The sequence below is a fragment of the Colossoma macropomum genome, unplaced genomic scaffold (assembly GCF_904425465.1).
Source record: "Colossoma macropomum unplaced genomic scaffold, Colossoma_macropomum, whole genome shotgun sequence".
NCBI lineage: Eukaryota > Metazoa > Chordata > Actinopteri > Characiformes > Serrasalmidae > Colossoma > Colossoma macropomum.
The window spans coordinates 3,376,366-3,401,665 of NW_023494797.1; the positions used below are offsets into that span (position 1 = coordinate 3,376,366).

The 25,300-nt window shown below is 38.8% G+C and overlaps 1 protein-coding gene across 2 annotated transcripts in view; it reads left to right on the forward strand.

Annotated features, from left to right (window-relative positions):
- Positions 1 to 25,300, forward strand: part of tox3 (TOX high mobility group box family member 3) — a 65,821-nt gene that overhangs the window by 27,675 nt on the left and 12,846 nt on the right. For both annotated transcript variants that reach the window (XM_036584044.1, XM_036584042.1), the window contains exons 2-3: positions 7,234 to 7,299; positions 18,216 to 18,467. In XM_036584044.1, coding sequence (XP_036439937.1) covers positions 7,234 to 7,299; positions 18,216 to 18,467 — 318 coding nt within the window. The remainder of the gene's footprint in view (positions 1 to 7,233; positions 7,300 to 18,215; positions 18,468 to 25,300) is intronic.

Sequence of the window (25,300 nt, forward strand, 5' to 3'; positions counted from 1 at the left end):
AGCGTGATTGATTCAACACTAATTCAAAGAATGTTACAGTTGTTTAGCTCTGCATTAGCAGACAGATGATGAAATGAGGTGACAGAGTTGGTTAATGCTTGCTGGCACTAACATTAAAGTTGCCCAAAGTTAACAAAAGTTATGTAAGAATGCATGAAATTGTGTCTACAGTAACGTGACATTGTAAACAAGATGTCTAATGGTGTCTTGATAGCTAACTTAATCTTAGCTGAATCTGTTTTGTATTTGTGTGTTGGGTGAGTGGCTCCAACTTCATAACCGATCCCATTCTAGGGCTGAAATTACACTTGGGATTGTATAGGAACTCAGAGGTTCTAATGTTTTCAGCTTTTCTACTTTTTTGCCAGCTTTTTCTACTTTGTCAGGATATCTTTCACTTATATGGCTTTGCAGTAGTGTCTGTTGCTAACTGTGATTGGCCAGCCATGGGGTTCTGTAATCCATTCAGTCAGATTCTTACTCATTAGATTCAGTTTTATTATGTTCTGCCAGACCAGGGCTGCTTGAATGGGATAAATTTCAGATTGTAAAGACAGAAATCCATCTAATCTGATTAAAAAAACAGAACTAACAGGCTAAGGTGCATTTTTATTACTGGGGATCAATTTCACGTCACACCCATGCCAGGAATCAGACAAAAGGACAGCTCCGATTTCATTGTACACTCTCCAGTTACCTGAGCTCACTTAAGCAAATGTGTCTTACACCTGATGCCTAAATTAGTTTCAAAGAGAGTGCTTATTAACGCAGCAATCTTAAAATTGAAGGTTGGAGGTTAATGCAACACAAAGGAGCTAGCTGTGGCTTTGGAGAGTTTACTTTAGTCTAGAATGAAGCTGTCGGCAGTCTGTTGATAAACACCGCTGTGTTACCGTGCTCACCGCAAGGCCCTAAAGAGCCGCTATCACATGTACTTTAATCTGTCTAAGTACTGAACACAGATACAGAACATTCGCTGTAATAGGGATCCAGTGACGCGCGATAAAAAATCGAAGAGAACTGAGCTGCTTTTAATTGGACTGTCAAGGGTTAAAGTGGCCCCTTTGTGAACAGAAACAGCTCAGAAGGAATGTACAATGCAGAGAGAGAGAGAGAGGGAGAGGGATTGGAACAGCCTTTGAATGAAACTGTCAACTGCTGATTCCAGGTTTATGATAACATCAGCTCTTTTCTCTGGTTGTCACATGCTCTCTCTCCATTTTTTTCTCTTGTTTCTCTCTCACTCTCTCTCGCTCTCTTCGTCTCTTCATCTTTCTCAGTGGTTTTCTCTCACTTTCTCTCTGCCTGTGTCTTTTCAGGCCAGTGTTTAGTTTTTATCTGTGAGGTTGGTGTTAAAAAAGAAAAACAGGGCGTTAGAGAACGAGAGAGAGAGAGTAAAGTGGAGTGATGGAGAGAGTGTGGCTCTAATGTGCAGTCTCTTACAGGCAAGCTGTAGCCTCTTGCTGAGTTTAAGGCTGGTGTGTAATGATTTGAGCTCTAAACTGAGTTTTAGCAATCGATTCCTCTTGCGGATCAAAACAGCCTAGCTTTAGCTCTCCGCGTGGCCCTGCTGGACCAAAGAGCGAGCTTACAAATGTACTACTGTGATAGTGTGTGTGTGCGTGTGCATGTGTATGGGTTTGTGTTTACGTGTGTCTGCGTGTGTCTGTGTGTGTGTGTGTGCACTCCATGTGAGACTGCCTGCCGCTTTTGAATAGCCCCTGTGATCTGTTATGGCCAGCTGCACATGCTCTGCGCTGTATTGGTTTGTAAATGAGAGTACATTTAGTGTAGAGAAACCTCCGAAATCAAAGACAACCCCCACTGAGCCTCTCCTTACCCACAATGCAACTGCAAGTACCTCCGCCCCTCCGCCCTGTTCAAGCCGACCAATGAGAGGCCTCGAGCTGGCAGGCTGCCAAATCTTAAAAGAAGATAATAAAACAAATGGTGGAGTGATTGAGTGAGTAAATGGGTAAGAGAATGACTGACCATGCAAGCTGTAACTTTTATTCTTCACAATGTTGAAAAATTCATCACCACTAGACTATTCAGGGGGTTTTTCATTTGCTGTCTTTCTTGGAAACCACAAAATAGGGAAAAACAAACAATAATGTAGTTATAGTTAATGTTTTTGCTCCGTTTGTAAGATTTTACTCTGTTTTATAAGATTTTAAAAGATTTTTTTTTGCACAAGCACATGCTATTTTACAGTCTTTTAGTTTTAAGTGTATGGCTCAGAAAAATGTGTATTTTTCTGAGCCAAACCAATCTATGTTGTATATAATTAGGGCTCTGGACATTTTAACACATAAAATATAAAAAAATCAATCAAATCTTACTCTCAAAATCAAAAAACCTGAAAATCTGTGCATTACACCCCTAGTAAGTAGTTCCTCCTGGCACATTTGTGTATTTAGTGCGTTTTTGAAAAGTAATTCTGACCCAGTTCACGACAAAACAGTCTAATTAAATCGAATCGTGATGAAATTGAGATATTTTACGATCTTAAAGAATCATAATTGCATCAAATCTTTGTAAAATCAAAGATTTATACCCCCACTGAACAACTTTGTCCCAGCTTGAAGTGAACAAGCTTCAGATTCATTGCATTTCAATGCATTTGAGTGCAGTCTATTACACAAACATAATAGCCATATCACTGCTGTGATGTCCCCTTTGCCGGGCTGTGATCATGTGCAGCACGGACCTTGCCCATCTTTTCACCGCTTGCCGATGGAATCAGTGCGATGGCAAGGGCAAGAAGGGTTCAGGGTGGTACAATATTGTCCGTACCTGGGGGGTGCAAATAATTTAACACTTCATAATAGATACCAAGCAGTTTATTTCCCCGTGGACACATGTGCATAAGAATATGCCTGTGCTAAGGTTATGAAAGCCCGTTCGGCCAAGGCATAAACAAGGAAATGGGATTGCTAGGGAACACAAAGCCGGACAATAACAGACAGAAAAAAATGAAATGGCCACTAACGTGATCTTTTTAGTGCTTGTGCATGTTTGCCAAACTGTATCACAAGCCATAGTTGGTTGTTTTGCATGTAATGAATCTATGGCAGTGTCACCTTTAGACGTCTAGAGTTATTCATTTATTTATTTATTCATTTTGGTATCCAAATAAATGTAATTGCATAATTAATATTTAATTACATAGTTACAAAAGGAGCTGATGTTAAAGTGCTTGCTTCCAACTTCTTTCATTTGTTTTGTAAGCTGTAAGCACAACGGTCATTTTCTATCAAATTCAAAGCATAATAAAAGATATTGTCTTCTTTTTTGCATTTGGCCTGCGTTACTTCAGTGTGGCCGTATCGGAGAATCTGATTGGTTTGCTCGTTAGTGAGTTTAGGGGTGTGTTCTCGCGCTCGTTACTCTGCTTTAACGAGGTGCTCTCCATGCCCTTCTCGTCCAGTTAATTACAGAGGCCTCATTGTCTGATCTGACCCACTTCACTCTTTTCTTCTCCATCATTCTCTCTCTCTCTCATCCCCCCATCAGGGCTAATCTGCTTTGGCGTCCAGCTCAGCGTCACCCCGCTGTGAGCGCACTAGCATTTACACACTCGCTGAGGGTGTGAGAATAACACACTCTGCAGTCCTTCTACTACCTCATACTCTACCTCTCTGTGCACTTCTATCAGTCGTTTTAGTTTTTTTTACATTCTCTTCTTCCTTTTATCTCCCACTTTATTGGATAATAGTCAAGTACAGTAGGACAGGACCCATCACTACATTGAACAAAATCACTACATGCTAGTGCTTGCTTCTGCATGTTAATATTCATGAGGTTTGTGATGTGTGTGTGTGTGCGCGGGAGAGAAGCTCAGGGGGGCAAGCACAGCAGGTAATAGGATAGAGATTTGTGTGAATGCTGATGATTTGAATAAGTAACTTGAACACAATAAAACACGTGCACACTAGTTTTTATACAATACCAGAATGTGGGGTCATAAATAAGTCCCATAAGTATTATATACAGGACTGAAATAACTGTGCAGGAAGGTGTTGTGTTCTCAGAACAATGAACTGGCCACCTAAAAGTCCAGACCTCAACATGATGTGTTAGGTATTTCTTGGATTTTGAGAAGCAGAAAATGCAACTAACTTCTAAGACTGAGCTGTGCGGGAAAATATCCCTGCAGATTTAATAGAAAAACTGAAATAAAGGCTATTCTCTGACTTCTGCACTGTACCGTATGTGCAACTACCTGTACATAATAAGAATTTTCTGAACGTAACCCTGTACCCAACCCTAACCTGAACCTCAGTAGCCAAAAATAAATATTTTCACCCTTTTTGGTCTTAAAAAATGTGCCAAGAAACATTTGAACATTGTAAAATGTATTTAGTTGGTCCTGGTACTGTAGTTTAGCTTTGCTTTCTCTGGTTTTTCATAGGTTTGTTCTAAAAATGTACAAAAACAAACACACACACACACACACACACACACACACACACAAACACACACACACACACACACACACACACACATACACACACACACACTACTTGCTGTGTTTGTGTTGCAGCTGCACTCCCATTATTGATGAAATGAGGCATGCACTTCCCACAATGCACTGTGTGAGCTCTCTCTCTCTCTTTCTCTCTCTCTGTCCATTGTGCATTTTTTGCTCTTCAATCTCACTAGCTCCTCGTGGGACTGCACACACTCACTCTCTCTCTCTCTCTTTCTCTCTCTCTGTCCATTGTGCATTTTTTGCTCTTCAATCTCACTAGCTCCTCGTGGGACTGCACACACTCACTCTCTCTCTTTCTCTGTCGCTCTATCTCTCCTGCCATCTCTGCATTGCTCTGGCTGCTCGGACAGGGACATGTCTGGACTTCCGCCTGGAAGTCTTAGAGAAGAGCCAGAGCACTTCACTGATAACAGAACAGAGAGAGAGAGAGAGAGAGAGAGAGAGAGAGAGGGAGAGAGAAAGATACAGATGAAACAAGTGATTCAGTGAAAGGATGATGAAGAGGGTCATTCATTCTCTTTTCTGTTTTGGACAGATGTTCCGCTGATTGTTGAGGGTTATTATGTGTGTGTGTGTGTGTGTGTGTGTGTGTGTATTTATGTTTGATCCTTTTTCTACAGTACTGTGTCAGGTGAGAGCTCGGCCTGATCAGCCGAAGCCACCTGCTCTGCCAGATGCTTTGAGGCACGTGTGTGTGTGTGTGTGTGTGTTTCTGCAGAATGCTGTAGCTTTTTGACATTTACATTTAAGCTCATTCTCTCTCTTTCACTCTCTCTCTCTCTCTCTCTCCAGGGCATAGACTAATTAATGGATACCATTCGCAGTTGATTAGCTACAGTTCCTTCAGTAATTACATTCGCATACTAACCACTCAGAAGAAAAGGGGGCTATAACAAAGCAGCAGGAAAAAAATGAATGCTCGTCTCTTTTTCCTCTGATCTTAATTTGTTTCTGCTATTGTTTGTCCTCCAGAAAAAAAGAAAGCAGATTCTTCTGCTGGCTCTGCGTACAGAAGTGAGTTTTGTATTAAACACATGAAGACAGACTGAGGAAACTCTGAATTGTGCCTTACAGCTCATATGTAGATGTTTTTGTGTGTGTGTGTGTGTGTGTGTGTCCCTGGGGGGCCTACTGTTCTGGCCCCTCCAGCTGCTGCCCCTTAATTCTTTATGATGCTGTTGCATTGTTCTTACCTGTCAGTGTGATGGCCTCTGTGCTAGAATAAAAAAAAGATTTCCTAACAAGTGTAGATGAACGTAGGCAATAAATCTAATACTTTTCTCTCATGGGATTAATTGTTGCACCTGGCACTTGCAAGCCATTTCTATATGCTGCATTTATTTCAGTTAGTTTTGTCTGAAATGTGAATATTTTCACCCCATTTGGAGACAATTTTTAGCATATGTCTTTAAAAAAATAAACTACTCTTCAAGTTTGATCAGTGTTTTTAATAATATAAAACCAAGTTTGTTTCAGATAAATGTTTAAAAATATTGAAATTGTAGCAAATTTGTGACACTGACCATGTTAGGGCTTTTGTACAGGTCAGATTTTTATGTTATTCCTTCCATTGAAGCAGATGTGTGTCTGATGGATTTGATCTACATTATTAGAGGCTTTTGTGACTGTGAGTGATAAGAGTCTATGCCAGCTTGAGTGCATGCTGTCATTGAAGCAAAAAGGGGGACAAATATTAAAAAAATTCAAGTTAGATTCTTCTGTTCACTTATATTGTCTTGCTGATAATATAATGTGTAAGGAAAAACATTGTATTACATTAGAAAGGAATGAAAATAAAAACATTTTCATTAGTGATCTCAGACTTTTGGGGTATATATTTAGCTTAGTGAGTTTAACATTGTGTATGTGAGAGGTACAAAAAGTAGGGTAAAACGATTAAGAGTAAAATGTATGCTGATCTCAGTAAAGCTGACCTATCTCTGCAGTGGTCAACCTTACCTCTGGAGCTCGGGTTTGAACCCCAGGTTGCAATCTTCAGTAACACAGCAATACTGACTGTTCTATCTGAGCAGGATGATGCTGGACTCCCTCTGTCCACTTTTACTAAGCGTGATATAAGTCATTGTTATCTGTGTGGTCGTTGCACGTAACTTTCAACACTTTGATTAAAAGTACTCTGACTATTTCCTCAAGAATCATTGCGAACTGCCTTTCTTGTATGCTGCTTTTCACATGATGATTTGGGGAAAAAAAATGCGCAATTATTTCTCTTAACCAAAATGAAGTCAATTAACCAAGACATGTTTGGTGTCTGAAGTTTGTTTCTTTAGTTTTGCAGAAACTAAACCAAGACTTAATAAGAATTGAGCTCGTGGAATAAAAGTAATTCAGTGCCATGTTTGCATCACCAGGTTCGCATTGTCCCTCTGGGTTACTCAACATTAATAACATGCCTGTGCATTTCAGCTCACTCCTTTGTGATGCAAAGCTAGACTCTTTCTTGAATACGGATGAGAACTGAAGAGTGGATTAGATCAACTCCTCAGACCTCCCTCTGCATGCAAGAGGAGAGAATTGTGTGTTTGAGAGTGAGAGTTCCTACTTTATGTAATATTGCAGAGAAAACCTCAAAACATTTGCAGTTTTTCACTGTCCTGCTATGCTACTGGTCACCAAAGCCTGCTGCACAGTTCTAAGCAAAAATCTCTGTTTATCTTGGTGTGTGAATGATGTAAAACGTCTGTCTAACATTCCTTACTTCTGTGTTTTTGTTGCAGTTCGGGAACAACAACAACTACATGAACATGGCTGATGCAAACGGGTCTCTGCTTGCGGGCGGCGATGTAAGTAGCTCTGCAGTGCTGCACCAACACAAGGAAAGAGCTCATTATCTTTCATTGTAAAAAGCTGCGTTAAACATCAATGGGTCAAGCTTTGTTAGCTCCAAAACAAGAACTATATTCGTAATCCTCTTCAGATGTAATATTGTTTTGTCTCATTAGCCACAGATTATTTTCAATGATAATTGCCGTCTTTACATACAGTACTGCTACCAGAGATCTTTCCTTTGGGCTGTTTTGGCAGGCTGAGCACTCAAACCCCCATGGCAATGTTTTAGGGTTGAATATACAGTATAGTGTTATATTTACTAAGCGTTTTCTCCCTCTCGTACAGTAGCTATGACAGAGACTCACATATTAAAGTATTTCCCTATAGCTGTCCAAGTTCCCATCCTCTGCAGCTGCAGCACTTGTTTTCCAAAAAAAAGTGTAAGTACACCGTTGTAAGAAAAGGTTTCTGAACCCCTTTAATTATTTGAGATTTTGCAATTCTACATGACTGGCTCCTTATTTAGAAAACAACAACACAGCATTTACGTTGCCACATCTAAAAAATGGTTTAAACAATCAAGATAATTAATGGCAAATGTTTGACAAATGCAAAACTCTTGTATTAACTAATTAGTTAATCTCTTTTACTGGCCATATCCTCAACCAAGGACTTTTCATCTATTCTTTTATGCAAAACTGTTTCAGTTAGAGTGCCTTAGCTCTAGAGTGTTTCTGATACAACTCAAAATTCTTTTGATGTCCAGGCTGTTAAGGCAGCAAAGCAGCCCTACACCATTACACTCCCTCCACCATGCTTCACAGTTGGATAATGTTTTGTTGTTGGTATGCAATGTTTTGTTTTGTCCAAACATAAGACTGTGTGTGTTCAACAGAAAGTTATACTATTGCATCATCTGTCCACATAATACTATTCCAGACAACAATCAAACAACAGTTATTATTGTTTTTTTTTTTGTTTTGTTTTGTTTTGGGAGGCGGGGGGCACAGTTTCCTTTGTAGATGCCTGCAATACACATCACTCTTGCTTAGTGTTTTTCAAGACAAGAACACCCACACATAAGAAGTCTGCTGATCTCTATCTGTCAGAGTTCCCTAGAGTTCTGCCCTACAGCCCATGTTCTGATTATTGTAGGACACTCGCTCTTGGAGAGAAACAGTGGTGCTGAATTTCTTGCATCAGTAAACTATTTGCTTGAGCATGAACTGATACAGGCACAAACTTTTTGTAACCTTTTGCAGTAATTTTTGTAAAATTTTGTATTTCCACTAGTTAGTAATGCACTTAAATATAATTGTGCTGTGAACCAGAATTGTGTAGTATTTTAATAACAGGACAGGTCAAACCTATGCCTGAAATGATTGAAATACCATATTCCAGTTACCCTCTAATTCCATCTGGATTAGCATTACAGGGAAATGTAGTATGTATTTTTAGAGGTTAACAAATCTGTCATAGTACCTGAGTATTGGTTAAATGTTCTGCTCTTCCAAGTACAACAAACGTATCATCAATATAGGTTTGATCTATCAGTTGTATCTAATCATCAGTCCAATGCAGATATGTGTTTCTAACCAATTATCTGCCGATTCATGTGATGATTCTGATATCACTGTGCATCCTTATTTTCATTGAAGAAATTCTGATAATTCCAAGAGTTTCAGAAACTTTTTTTTTTCTCACAAATGTGTGCATATATACAGGTGTGGAAAAAGAATATTCATATAATAGATAACAGTGACTGTCGCCAACTGGGAAGTGTGAAACATTAATATTCTCACTCCCAGAACTGTAAAAAAGCACACAGAAGGGAAAGCGACAGTTCTCATTTGCCACCATCTCAAACCTACACTGGCTTGAAAACAGGCACACAAGATTGGCTGGCTTGATAAACCAGTGACATGGCTGTTGATCCTGCATTAGTCCTGAGTGCAGATGACACTGGCTTTGTTTCTGTGAGGGCTCTGTTCCTTGAGTGCAGGTAAGATGGGATCGAAACTAGATGCAAAGATGAGTTTGAGGTGGGGTAAACACCAGATGGTTGATGTGTTGGGCTGCAGGCTTCTAACAGATTCAAGTGATGTTTTGGAAGCTTAAGATGTAAAAAAATAACCCTGCTGATGTATTCATCTAGAAACATAAACAGAAGTGAGATGCAGACAGGCTCTCATAAAATCTCCTTTCATTCATAAAAACCAGAAAGAGAGATAATTTCTCGTTTTCTTTACATCTCTGTTTTCTCACATATACATGAGAGTTCATGTCTAATTTGGAAGAAAGAAATACAATTTCTGCTTAATTTACAGCATTCTTTTTTTCCTCTCTCTCTCTCTCTCTCTCTCTCTCTCTCTCTCTCTCTCTCTCTATTTCTCTCTCTCTCTCTGACTGTCAGAGGCTGCCAATGTGACTGAAATACATTTATCATAAATTCTGCACCTCTGTAGCTCTGACTTGCTCCAGTAACACTATGTGATTGCATTGTAAGATGAGAGACTGCACTGGTTTTATAGCTTCGAGCTTGAGTAACTGTTTCTCATGTATAACACAATCTTGGCTCTCTCTAACACACTGTACCACACACTCAACCATCCCCCCAGCCTCTATCAGGTTTCCAGTGTCTTTCTGTAGCACTGAATTTAGAAGATACCACAAATATCCAAAACAGTACTGATATAACCCATGCAGTGTTTGTTTATGTACACATTTTGGCTCATTAAGTTCCCCATTCCAAGATCATGATGCCAAGTAACAGTGTATTATGTTGGCCACTAGGGGTGTAACAGTGCATTAAGACATTGTGATATCGTAGTCCAGAACTGACAATGTGCATTGTGGAGATTAAGTATTTACGATACAATACATATCTTGATACAAGCATCATGATATGATAAGAATCATGAAACCCATCAGCATATTTTTGATCAATGTATACCTAAAAATCTGTTTTAAATCCTACACTAAAAAAAATAATGGTGACTTTACCTGATGCAGATGTGTAGATTGGTTTCATATGAAAAAAATATATTAAATTAACTCAATTCTTGCTAAACATGAGTGAATTGAAAGAAAAATTGTGTTGACATAGCAGACTTTATTCATATGGAACAAACAGTAATTAAAAAAAAAATGTGTTTTTGATTTTACTACTTATTTTTATGGTTAGATTGTATAGCACTTTAAGCTTCTTGGTGAATGAGAAGTGCTCTATAAAGAAAGTGTTGTTATTATTATTAATAACTTGAAAAAAAAATGGATTGTTAAGTACAATAATGAATACATAAATAATGCTGGGAGCTTCGAAGAACTGTAATATAAGTATGGTTAACTCTGGGTAAATTGGCATGTTTGTTGGCTAAAATTTGCTTCTTTACTTTTGCACTGGAGCTATTAGGCTAAAGTAGCTAAGAATTAATGAAAGCCTGTGTGCTCAAATTAGCACAGAGTAAAATACATTCTTTAAACCGTTATGTGCCCCAGATCACGTTGAGTTTTAAGTAATAGGGTTGCTTATGTGTTTTTAGATATAGTATGATGTTCTGTTATCTATAAAAGTGAACCAAAATATACCGCATAGCTAAAAATAGCAGGGACAGGCATCTGACATTGACGCTACATTGTCTGTTCTTTAGGATTTTGTATAGATTAAGGTATGGTATACAGTGTCAGAAAATGTACATGCTTTGGTCGATCAATTGATAAATTAGATTTTTTGCCAAACTATTCTTTTTGAACTGTGAATGTCTCCCGTGATACAGATATCGGAAGAGCATTTTTTGGCCATGCTAAGGTATTCTGTGATGCTCATTGCTGGGGAAAGCTGTGGTGGGGGCTAGTAGCCTGGTAGTTCTATCTCATTTCCATTTTATCAAAAGGAACAACTGTTTCCCCCTCCACACTGCAGATGCCACACTGCTGCAGGACAACTAGCATGGTATTAAAAAAAAAGCAGAAGTGCAGAAACATATTAGCATGTGTTTGCGTATTGTTTCTTGTAACCTGACCTTAAGAGACATTAAGAAGACTTTGCCCTTCTATGTGGTGTAATTTGACAGTGTGATGGGTTTTTGGTGCGCCCAAATGCTTCGTTAATCTACTTAAAGTGTCAACAGAGAGAGAGAAAACGAGAGAAAGAGGCTTGTGTGTGTGTGTGTGTGTGTGTGTTGGGGGGGGGGTTGGGGATGTTGGGGGTTAGGATTCTGCTAGATCTTCTTAGCATTAACCAACTAGATTGCTCTGCCTTTACATTTGCAAAAAAATAAACAGTCCACATTACAGTCTTAGAATTTGCATGCACACTGTTATCGTTTGCATATATTGTTCTCCTTTTGCTCCAACAGATAAGTGTGGAGAAGCATATTAAATCTATGCTGTTGAAAACAGCTCTCTTAGTCATTTGAAATGAGCTTAAACTGTTACGACTCTAAAGCAATTTGAAATGGCCAGGAACGCAATCTAGAGCCTTTATACGAATGAAAACTTAGTGCAATGCATACAACATAAAGCACACACCCTTGCATATTCTAAAATATAGTTGCTCTTCCTTTAGAGATGGCACCAACATCCGTATCAGGCCAATACCAGTAAACAGTGCTGGGTCACATATTTTAGGGGGAAAAAAAACCAAGAAGAAATCCGAACTAATCCTGTAAAAAATTTAACCTGAAATCACAGAATTGTAGGGCAACATAAGGTAAATTAAAGTAGATAACTTAATAACAACAGTAGCCACATGTAGCTTAATGTTATTATAAGAACAACAGAAGTCTAGCTAAGTACAATTTTAATAAATAGTCTAATTTTGCATGTGCACTATAAGTGAGATCTCTATTCAACTTGAATAAAACGTTGCTTTACTAAATAAGAAAATCAAAGTTTTACATGAGTTATTTTGATATTTTTCTTCCTCTATGACATTAAAGTGTTTGAGTAGTTTAGCATGGTACTTTTAGATGACCATGTTAAATGAAGGCTTCGGTCTAAAATAGGTCATTTGAAAGCTTAGCACTTTTTAAAGGAAAGAAAATGTATCAGCATTAGCCGGTACTGAAAGATAAGCGATAAGTGGTATCGTGACATCATTGATGTCCTTGTACATCAGCTTAACAGTTACATGTTAAGAACTAACGCTTATGCTTCTATTCCATCTGTATTTAAACTAACACAGTTATATTTGGTTCCATTTTCAGTATCTCTTATCACACCCAATCAGGTTACCCACATGAAACTGCTCGTAAATATGTTGAGATGGATTTCAGGGAGACCACATTTGCAAGACTTTTACCACCATGTTGTCATTTGAGGAGCGCAGCGCTCTCTGCTTTCCTGACATTGGAGGCTCCATTCCATCGATCCAGTCAGCAACTGTGTGTTGTAATTGCAACACACTGCCTTTCTGACAAGTGCTGGTTATTGCTCTGCTGAATTAGATTACCAGGTTTATGGAGAGACTCTGGATATTCCTTTGTGATGTCTGCATTTCTAAGCCCAGTATATAGATCACTCTTTTTAAAGAAGGGTGCAACAAATGGTTCCGACACCACAGAAGAAAGACCTTTTGGTTCTCTAAAGAACCTTTTTGCAAAATGAGCTGTGTGAGTCTGAAAACATTTTAAAGGTTTAGAGGACATTAATATAATATGAAGGTTCTTTACCTTGATTTAAGGGTTCTTCATATGACCTTTAGGTTCTGTAAACTTTGAAGAGGTTCTCTCATTTACAAAATGAGACATCCACTACAAGGTTCTTAAAAGAACAAATGGGTCTTCTATGGCATCACGCAAAGAATGCTGTTTGGGTATGTATGGACAGATAGAACACAATGAATGGAGCTGCTCGATTACATTTCATATTATTACTTAACCCGTTAAAGTCTAGCAGTGATAGTGTAATTTTGCTGTACTGGCTTAATGTAAAGGCTTAAGGAATTAAATATATTTACAAAGATTTACATTTAACTTACATTCTTTGTTGGTGGGTTCAAGTAAAAAATGGTTTCATCAAATGCAAATTGTTTGCTATCCGGTGTCGACCAGAGGAGGATGGGTTCCCCTTTTGAGTCTTGGTTCCTCTCAAGGTTTCTTCCTCTCGTCCTTAGGGAGTTTTTCACTGCCACTGTCGCCATTGGCTTGCTCATGGGGGGTGGGACTCAGATTTTCTATAAAGCTGCTTTGTGACAACACCTGTTGTAAACTTTGACTTGACTAGTAAATTATCTCTTCTTCTACTTGTAAACATAAATATGGTATTGTAAGAATTTCTCTGCCTGTGCAAATGAGCCTCAGATTAGAGATGATAAATATCAAATTACAACATGCTTTTGTTATCACTGGCAATAACTGACTTTTTTATAGTTAAAACACACTAACACATTAACATATCAATGTGGCAGAGTCCCCCCTTACAGTGCACAGTGGTAAGCTGCATTTAAAATATGTTCAGCACTGGTTTGTGTTATCTGTTGTCAGGACATGGGGTCATATATAGTACTTTGCAACAGTCTTAGTAAATTGTAAACTGTTTTTGCTAGTTTTAATTTTTGCTGGTAAAAATGCCAGATAACATTACAATAAAAGCAAACAAACATTAATGCAGTGAAAAGTAACAAGAATTTCTTGTCCTTTTGGCTGGTTAGAAGATCACAGGTTTGGTTCTCGATTTCTCCTTGATGCCCACAGCCATTGCATAGAGTTGTTGAAATCCACCACCAGAGCACCTGATTTAATTTAATGAAGCACTGATTGGCCAAACTAGGTATTGAATAATAACTACAAATAATGCTGCAAGGAGAGAATGGCTTGGAAATGGTTAAATGAAACTTTTTACATACATAAAATCGTTACTTTTTGTATTAATGTTATTTGTATTTATTCTAATATTAGTCTAATATTTCAACATAATTTGCTTAGAAGCTTTTTCCACAGTACTGTATATCCCTGTATGTATTGCGTAAGGAGCTACAGTTGTATGCAAAGGTTTAAACGCTTTGGTCAAAGTGCATGTTTTGTTGATTTTTAAGTGAAAATGAGATAACACATCCTCTACAGAGAAGACACTTAAATATGCCATTTTCTGCTAATTTCAGTGCACAGTTTCTATTTATTTGCTGGAAAATTAAAAACGAAAATATAAAATGTGCTATTTTTCCCCCAAAGTGCTACATTTAGCAAATGAACAGTAACTGTTCAGTAAAATGTACAGAACCTTTGCGTACAACTGTATATGCAATAAGGATTTTCTAAGCTTAACCCTAAACCGAACCCTTGCCTTAACCACAGCGACCACAAAGAAGTGGTTTAGCTTTTCGGTTTTCAAAAGGTATTTTACAACATGAGGACCAATGTAGCCCTTGTTAGCCCCGTTTGTAATTTTTAACGTTAAAGATTTTTGTTATAACATATGAAAACAAACACAAGTGTACACACAGTTAGCAATAATGTACAGTAGTACTGAGTTTCAGAAAACAGTCCCAGTCTGGCACCTCTTCCCAGCACAACACACTGACACACTGATACTGACAGCTGACAACTCCCAACACCAGACAAGAACCCCCCAACAGACCCCCCCCCCAAACTGCACGTCTCAATTCACATTTACACACAAACCCCACTGTCTCTTGCAGCAGATGTTAATTTGGATCATCATTAGCAGTGGGACAAGAGGCACAACCGCTCTCATTGTAGTCAGTGATCTGTCTGCCTCTCTCTCTCAGACCTTTTTATTCTCCCCTTCTTCATCCTTCTTTCCTTTGCTTTGTTACTCTTAAAGGTCACGGCCATGTTTGTTGTGTTTTTGCTCTGCCAAATAACACGAAAGAGACGCAACATGCGTCCTTTGGAAGTTGCATCAGGCGCTTTGCTTAGCTTTGTGTTTTAGAGATATTTAGGTCAGAGGGCATTACTTTCTCTCTCTCTCTCTCTCTCTCTCTCTCTCTCTCTCTCTCTCTCTCTTTCTCTCTCTCTCTCATTGTTTTTGTAAAAACATGCTGGCAGTGCAGGTCTTATTCACAGAGAAAGGTCATGGGGCAAAGCAGAAGAATACCCCATTTCCACTCTCTCTCACTCTCTCTCTCGCTCTCTCTCTCTCTCTCTTTTTCTTTGTCCTCTTCTCTCCTTCTTTTGCCCTTTTGAACCATTTCCCAGTATAACATACTTCCCTTTCTCTCTCTCTCTCTCTCTCTCTCTCTCTCTCTCTCTCTCTCTTTCTGTTTGCCCCTTCTGTCCTTCTTTGCTACATTTTCATATCATTTTCTTTCGTTCTTTTTTTTTCTCTGTCTCTCTATCTCATCAAGTCTAAGATCACTGTTATGTCTTTGGTCACTGTCTTTGGACTTTTGACAGGCGTTTTAAAACTGCCATCTGCAGCAGGACTGTTTTGATTCCAACACATGGAGGGAGTAATGAGCACACAGTCTCTGTGACTGTAAGCAGAGTTGTGTGGATCTCTAAACAGTTTTGGCTGGATATGATGTTAAGATGTCCTACATGCTGTCAGCCTCAAGCTCCAGCAGTGGTGAACACAGAGCTCCTTCTGCACATACTCCCAGCTGCAGGACCAGCAGCGAAAGTTAAACACTGGAATAAAGCCAAAGGAAAAGGAGAGAGAGAAAGAGAGAGAGAGAGATGCAGGAACAATATGAGTGCAGTGATTGGAATAGTTGGTGCTGGAAGTCATCAGCACTTGTCAAGTAGTAGACAAATTAGTTTCAAGCATTTGTCCAAATGTGTTTGTGAGTGTTAAAGCAAGCAAGTGAATCATTTATACTCTTTAATCAAAGACTGTGTCAGCAAATTCCTGCTCAGTTAATCCTATCTGGTTTTATTGTGCTGGTGCCATTAAAAGGTATCAGTTTGTGCTGAAAAAACAGCCATATATTGGTAGAATCTTCAGGCTTAACTTAACAAAAAGAAATTAAAAGCAGGATTGGGCAGTGATGAAACATATAGGTTTGGCTTCCCATACAGGGATTAGGCCTTGTTCTGGGCGATGTTTTAATTTCAATGGAGAATCTTCATTCAGAATGCCGTGTAGTCCAGGACTAGGTTTAATCCCTGTCCAGGAAACTTACTCACAGATTTAATTTTGCTGTGCACTTAATACTTTTGCTGAAAGATAGACAGATAGCAGATGGAGCAGGAGCAAGAGCAGCACAGAGTGGTGGGATGAAGGATAGTTTTCAAGCCAGGGTGTGTTTTTACAAGCTGGAAACATATCACATCATTGCACTTGTTCTTTAATAATTTGCACATTTTTTTATAACCTGGGAAGACAATTGAGTCTGTATTACCTAAGGCTGTGACAAGAGGAGAGTTCTGTGTCGCTGTCAGGACGAAACGTTCTGTCTGTGGAATAGTCATCTTACAGCATAAGGAAAAAAAAACTCCTTAACTTTAAAAGGGCGTTAATGGAACCAGATTTTTTTCTATGAAGTTTTTAAGCATATATGCAGTTTCTGGGCTGATACAACAACTGATAATTAGCACCTCATTGTGAGCAATACAGATAATAACTGTTTTTTTGTAGTTTCTTTGCATTTAAAAAAATATAACATTATACATACATATACATATATACATTATAATACATATGAAGGCAGATTAAAAATATGAATTAATTTATTCATTTTACACAGCTATGACAGGCTATAATTCCAGTTTCAGACAGGTAATGATAGTTTTCCAATTTGTCTGCATGTTTTAATGTCGACTGGTCATACACTGTGCGCCTCTAGTTGGTATAAAGATAAACAGAGAATGCAAGGAAAGAGAACATGGAGAGAGAAAGAGAGAGTGAGTGACAGATGGAGAGGGAGATCAAAAGAGGTACACCGTAAGAATGTCTTGATCAAGACGAAGCACAAGCAGGTGAGAAATTCCATCTCCAAGAAGCCAAACTAAGTAAATTAAGCGTGACGGTGGAGTTTAATTCTCAGGCTGCAGGATTAGGCAGCTTTGATGAGCAGATTTACGGCCGCTAGTGTGAGGAACAAAGCGAAACACTTTTGACCAGCCAAAATCATCTGTGAAAATGTGTTCTAAAGCCTGCTTCTCTCCCTCTCTCTCCTCTCTTCATCCCAGCATCATTCCAGCCTCAGATTAACCAGTCTCTATCATGGCTGCCTGCTAGTGTGATGCAGCATGATATTACAGGGCTTGATGTCTCTTTTCTCTCCTGTGCTCTCTTTCAGCAGACTGCACGAGCGGAATAGTTGCAGTTTTGATTTCTTTTGTGAGAATTAAATTGCTTGGCTTAGTACTGCCTCCCCCCAGCGATCCAGAAAATATTTTAGTGGGTCAGATTTGTTGGCATTTAGCATCACGGAGCTGAAGCCCCAGATAATCTCTCTGTAATTTACACAGCACTAATATTACTGCAGTTGGAGCATATATTTTTAAAGTAGTTGTAAATTGGAACTCCATGGGAAGCCTAAAATGAACCCAAATAACTACACAGTCTCAACATTGTCGAACTATTAGCCCCCCTAGTTCCCCCGTGGTGTGTACACCTTGACATGCCTCCTCGTACATTTTGTTGAATTATTTCTCACTTGTAGCTCTTTGAAACCAGCAGGGAAATTTGATCAATACTACATTTCTGTTTGTACGTAGGAGAGTAGATGTTTTATTATTAACAGTTATTGTTCGGCATTAAGACTTGTTTTACAGAAAGAAAAAACATGTTTTTCCATGCTTTGGACATTTTTTTTATCTCAAACATTTCCATACAAAATGTAAACCAACTATAAATTTCAATTATTACGTATCTGTGTAATTCTTTATGTAGCTGCCTATGTAACTGTATAATGTAAATCAAAGCAAAACAGCAATAATAACTCTAGACTCCTTGGAGTTCATTTTAACAGTAGCTATATCAGTTAATATACACCTGTCTCTTTTTTCCCTTTCTCACCCAGACGTTTCACACTCCCAATCTCGGCGATGAGGAGTTCGAGATCCCTCCCATCACCCCTCCTCCAGAGACAGAGTCTGGGCTGGGACTGCAGGAAGGGGGCTCACCCTTCCCTGGGCTGCCCGAACACGCCAACACACAGCGGGGTCCCTTTACTCCCCAGTTCCCCCCTCAGAGCCTGGACCTGCCCTCCATAACCATCTCCAGAAACTTGATGGAACAGGATGGAGTGGGCATCAACAATGGACTCCCTGTGGTGAGTATTCGATCAGCACTGTATTTACCAATAGCCTCTGGCCTGGAATAAAAAAGTGCTCCAACCCTCATTCACCTCCGCTAGCTGATTAAATTTGCACAGATGTCATTTTTAAATGATGCAGCCTCTTCTGATTGCAGAAGATGCATCTCAGCAACTAAAGTCTATTAAGCAATGTTATAAAAAAAAACAGATGTTTGACATAAAACCGTTTGTGTAGAAAATAAAGTTTGTTTATCAATGGTTGATGATGAATAAAGTTGAAGCAGGTGAAAATGGTAAGGTGTTTTTACCTTAGTATCGGAATTGGAACAATGTGAAATTGAGCAGTGGTAATAACTATTTTCAGTGCAGTAATTGGACACTTCTGAACACTTTGCTTTTTTTTGATTGCATTTCTCTTGGTGCTGCCCAATTTCTTAGAAACTTTGGAGCAGGAGTCTCAAATTACTGGGCTACACATTACCCGTGCGCCACATCCAGCCTGCTTCATAGAGCGTGTTTATCAATTCATCAAATAATTTTTTTCATTTTTCTGAACTAAATGTTTACATCTGACAGATTAGCTTTACTCACCAGACAGTCATTACCTAACATAAGCTATATAAATGCTTACTTACTTTGTTAAAAGCAAAATTAGTAAGTTGTATACAAGAGAAACCATTCAAACAAAAACCTGACAGAGCATGAATGCAGCATATTGAGTGGGCTTAGTTGTGATTTAGCTGTAACTAACTGAATAAGTAAATTATTATTCTAGTTTAGACTAATAGTTAAATCTGCCTTTGTGAATTCATTCATGACATGGTAAACACAGCTTGTCAGAATGGAAATGGAAGTCCCATGTAGTTTTTACTTGATGTAATTGAACACTAAAATATTTATTGAACACCTTGTGTTTTTACTGCTACTTCTACTACCATAATAATTACAGTTACTCCCTACTTGGGTTTTCACACTTTGTGCAACACATGTCCAAATATGGCTGAATTGTTTTACTTGGGGTCTTTTCTTCATGGTTTTGGACACTTGCTCATGGATATTTGGAAAGAACCTTTAACCATTATTGTGTATATAACATGCGTGGGGATAAAGACACCATTCATAAAGGTCAAATCTATATATGAATATATTGCCTTCACCTCTCGCTGTTATGAAAAGTGACATGGAACATAACGTTGGCAGAGGCGTTCCGGCGCTTCATAACATTAATGTTTTATGATTGAGCTGTTATGATGGCTAATTCAAAAAAAAGAGGAGTGGCTCCTAAATGCCACTGCAATATGAATGCATCGAGGAGTGAGAGAGGGAAATGTCACGGCTAGACTAGTTATATTAAACGCTGCTATTACAGAAATGAAATCTCTGTCACCGAAATATGAATATATAAGAAAGCATGAAAGGTCATAAGCTCTGAGATGATGTGCACATTCTGTATTTTTCTTTTTTCTTTCCTTAATGGGTTCTTGAATATTGCAAAAGCATTTGACACTGAATATAAGTGTCTGGATCATGGAAAGCCATTTCTTTTTTCAAACAAAGCATAATCTTTATGTACAACTCCCCCCATTTTTAAAACTGCAAACATGTTACAGATATTTATCTGCATCTGCAAATGGACAAGCACCATAAAATTTTACAGCTTTTCTGTCCTCGCTCATCCCCCTGCTGCCGGCATGTAAAAATAATCGCAGCTTTTAAAATTTCTGCCCAGCATAAGTGACTGCCGGAAGGCTTTTTTTTTTGGGAAAAAAGAATTTTCATTTCATGGTCAGTTAGGCTCGTCTACATCTGGAGGAAAAACGGAACCTTGACACAATTACGGGTCGGCCCGTTCTCACGCTGCTGCGAAGGGATTAGATCTGATTCTCAAACATTTATTCCTCTTTAGATGCGTCACCAGGCTGGGCTTCTGATTGTGTTGGGACTCTATTAAAGCGTGTTTGGGAGAATACAGGCCCTTTGCTCTTTGCCTGGTGGCTTTGTCTGTCTGTCTCTCTCTCTCTCTCTCTCTCTCTCTCTCTCTCTCTCTCTCTCTCTCTCTCTCTATCTATCTCTCTCTCTCTCTCTCTCTCTCTGTCTTTCTTCCTGTTTTGTCAGTCATGTTCCCTCTGAAAAATTCACAGCTACTCCAGTTTAATGGAATTTGATCTGTATCAGTTCTTCACACAGACTATATTTAAGCAGTCACACTGTTTTAAAGAAATAGTTCAATGCAAAAAAATCACATTTATACAAGTTTCCACTTCTCCCACATGTAGTCAATTAGCTGAAACATGTTAGAAGTTTGCTTTTTTAGTTTTGTGCTGGAGCTGTGAGGCTAATGTGGCTAACAAGTAATGGAAGCTTATAATGACCAATTAGCGTGGAGCAAACTGCATGGCTAAATCATCACATGCTTGCCTCACATTACATCAAATCAAGTTGCTAAGTAATCTCATATGAACAGTAGAGTTGCTTAAGTGGTTTGTCACTGTAGGCCATTTTCACATAGCTAACAACAGCAGTAGCACCTGTCTTGAAGCCTGAATTTTATCTGTACTTTTGTCAATTTTAAGAGGAAAAATTGTGTTAATTTAGGTTTTCTCCAAAACCAGTAGTTTGAGAACTCTCTAATTCATGTTTTAGTTCTGCACAGGACAAATTGACTTGAAGATCAAGTGCTGTGCACTCATTCAGCACCTTGGCTGTATATTATTCTCATAATTAAATCAACCAAACTTGCATGTCATAGCACTTTCCCTCTCCTTAACATGACACACTATCATGTTGCCATATCTTAAAGAGTTTCTTACACTTTCCTATTATGAAGAACATAATCCATCCCATGCTAAAAGCCTCTCCTAATTGATAAAAATAAACCAGTGTTCCAACACTAGCTCCATTTTCCATGCTTATGCTAGCCATTCACTTAAGAAGGCGGTTTATGAAGCTAAAATAGCTATAATTTTATGGTTGTGGACAGGATCAATTTAGATTTGAGCCATTATTCAGGATACTAGTAGTGGGCATTATAGCCAACAATGTTTGTCAAGGTATAATTAAAATTTCAGACAGTTTTGGTATAGATCATGATATACTGTTTTGAGACGTCCCTTAACCAAAGTAAATCTGAATTGCTTTTATAGGCAAAATAGTCATTCACATCTGAATTTCTACAAAGCTGTAGTTGGCTTATTATTTGGTAGCTTTTTGTTTGGATTTTCCATTCCACCTTAACTGGAGCAGTGCCTGTACAGGAGCCTGAATGTAACTCCTGCACTATTCAAGGTGGAACGGGAAATTCGAATAAGAGGCCAACTTTAGCTTCAGTTGTTCACAAACAAACGTGTGTAATATAACCCTCAGACATATTAAAACCTCCCTGCTCCATTTTTTTTCATTTTTTACCTTTTGGAAACACTGCCTCTTACACTACATTAAAGTTAATAACTTTTCTCTTGTTCTCCTATAAATTTAACAGAGATATGAGGTTCTGCTACAACAGTGGCACCCTGGTCTAAAGAGGGTACAGACGCTGGGTTTATTCAGCCTGGGACGCCTCACTAAAAGCCCCGGCTCAGCGAAACACACTCGTCGGCTGCCAGGGCAGCTAGCAGGGCCCTGAACATGAAGTCATTATTTATTTAATCGACTTTCCTCTAACAAGCTCCCTGCGTCTCCCTTCGCTCTCGTTTCAATCTTGCTGTTGTCTCACAGCATGGGATCGCTCTGATTTTCAGAGCTGCCCGAAACCGGCGGGGCGGGATAGCGTCCAAGAGCCGTTTCCTCCAATTCATAGAGTAGAGCTCTTCTTTTCACAAACCTGTAGCTGCTGTTATTTAGATGGCCTGTTATATTTAAAGCTGTTTATTTGAGTACAAAAAACAATGACATTAGAATAAGAAAAGTTACATATATTTCACATGTTCAGAAGCCACATGTTTACAAGTAATCACACGTTTTTTCATGTCAACAAGTTTTCACATGTAATCACACATTTATTCACATGGTAACATGATATCACATATGATCTCATATTTTTTCACGTCATCACATTTTTTCGACAGTTTTAGCGCGTGTGCAAAAACCACGTTTTATTCACATGTTAAATTGATGGGACTTTTTCTGTAAAGCTACAAATGAACTTTTATTTTAATTAGTGTGTGTTCAGTGTTCCACCAATTTTTCAAGAAATTCTGCATTGTTAAATGGTTACATTGTGAACAAAGGCATTCAGAGTTGTTTGTTCTAGAGAAACATACAATGTGAGAATTGTGAGAAGTGTTCACAGTGGTGGTGATAGGAACCAGACGTGTTTAATGTCTCTTAAAGCTACCTCACCAGTAAGCTAATAATGATACCTGAGACATTGTTTTTCAGTAGCTTTTAAAAAAGGTTTTGGCATCAAACGTTTTGTTTTTTTTAATGCCTCCAGGTGTATCAAGGCAAAATAGTCTCTGAAATGTTCACTGGTTGTTTTGGATAGTAAATAAAATGACTATATTTGTGTTAAAGACATTGCAATTCCTTGTTCCTGTTAGAGTTGGTTCTCCATTTCACATCAAACCACTCTGAATCACTTTTTGATATTATTTTACATGTCAGTGATAAATGTTAATGCTAAATCAGGGGAATGTGAACAAATCCATGCAGTGGCTACGTTTGTGGCTATGTTTTTTGAAAACTGTACTGTAACTTCACTGTATTAATGTGTATCTGTATTTCTTTTACCTCTTAAATGGTCAGGACCAAACTTCTGTTATACACATCTGTAATAGAAGGATAAATGAGTCAGTTTGTGTTTTAGTCCAGTTACTGAATAATAAGGCTTTGTAATAAGTCTGGTATTTTAAAGGGTTAGTATCATGTAGAGTTTTTTACAACAAAATAAAATGCATTTACTGCCCTGATAAATGGTTGCAACCAAATTTACTTTACTTTTGAAAGACATGTGCACAGTCCTGTATTTCTTCAGACATGCAGTGCTTGAAAGGGATCTTATTATTACAGAGTCAGTCTGGCTTTTGATGAGAGTGTACATGAATCATTTTGGACGTCTTGTTTAGAAAGGTTGGTTTTCGTTCCTCACTTTCTTTTCTCTTGCTGTTTTTCTTTTTTCTATGCACTACGCTTGTGCTCAGAAAGTGCAACAGGGTCATAACTGTCTAATTACATGAGCAGATGATTAAATGTGTCTACTTGGATCAAATTTATGATTTGCATCTTGTTTACTTTAGATTAAAAACACAAAGGCCGTTTATCATTGTTGGATGCGGATGTACTGTTTTCGTTAATGGCTTATTGCTTAGCGACGGTAATATTTGATTGCCCTGAAGAGTTAGTTCCTCTTTTTCCAGGGAATAATGGGTTATTTGTGTGTCAGCAGTTGTTGTACGCATGGTAACCCTGGAAGGTGCTTTTGGGTGTTGCCAGGTGTTTGTCAGGTGAAATGCAGTGCAGTTTAAAATGTAATTCTTCACAAAGTGACAGGACCTTTTCTGCTAGCTCGGAGAATAGAATGGAAAATATGAGCAGTCTTGCAGAAAGCTGCGCTGTACAGTGTTCATCTCTCACACTCTGTTCACCTCTCTCTCTCTCTCTCTCTCTCTCTCTCTGTTCATCTCTCTCTCTCTCTCTCTCTCTCTCTCTCTCTCTCTGTGCATCTCTCTTTATTCATCTCTCTCTTGCTTTCTGTTCACCTCTCTCTTTTCATCGATCTCTTCATTTCTCTCTCACTCTGTTTCTCTCTCTCTGTGTTCACCTCTTTTTTTCTCCCTCTCTCTGTTTAACTCTCTTTCTCCCTCCCTCCCATTCTCCTTCTTTCTTTCTCTTTCTTTCTCACTCTCTCTATCACTCACTCCCTCCCTGTCCCTCTCTTCATCCTTCCCTCTGTTCACCTCTGTCCCTCGCTCTCTCTGTTCATCTCTCTCTCTCAACTCTCTTATTATCTCTCTCTTGCTCACTCAATCTCTTACTGTTTACATTTTCTTTCTCTCTCCTTCTTCATCTCTATTTCTCTCTGCCTCTCCCCTTATCTCTCTCTTTCTCCCTTTTTCGGTTCACCTTTTTTCCTTCCCTCTCTTTTTCTCTCCTAACTCTCTCTTTCTCTCTCTCCTGTCTGTTCATCTCACTCTTTGTTCATCTCTCTCACTCAGTCTCTCCCTCTCCCCTTTCTCCTTCCCTCTGTTCACATATCTGTTTCTCCCTCCCTCTCTGTTCATCCCTCTCTCACTATCTCTCGACTCTCTCTCGCTCACTCACTCTCTTACTGTTCACCTTTTCTTTCTGTCTCTTTCTCTGTCTCTCTCTCTTTGCCTTTCCCCTTGTTCATCTCCCTCATTCATCTTACTCTCCTTTCATTTCTTTCTCTCTCTGTCTTTGTTCATTGGTCTTGCTCTCTCTGTTCATCTCTTTTTCTTTTTCTCTTCACCTTTCTCTCTCCCTCACTGTGTTCATCTTTCCTTTCTCAGTCTCCTTCTTTATTTCTCTCTCTTGCTCCCTCTGTTCACCTCTGTCTCCACTCTCTCAGTATCTCTCATACACGCTCTCCTACTGCTCTCTTCTTCTTCGTCTCTCTCTCTGCCTCTCTCCCCTTGTTCATCTCCATCTTTATTTGTCTCTCTTTTCATCTCACTCTCCTCATTCATCTGTTTTTTCTCTTTCCCTCTGTTCCTCTCTCATTCCCTCTCTCTGTTGCCTCTTTGCTATTGCTCTCTCACTTGCTTTCTCCCTCTCTTCATCTTTTCAAACTCTCTCCTCCGCGTTATCTCCCTTCCAACCTGAGTAGTTCTGACATTGGTTGTACATCAATTTCTTAAAGTGGATTTTTTTTCTCCCACCTTCACCTCCAT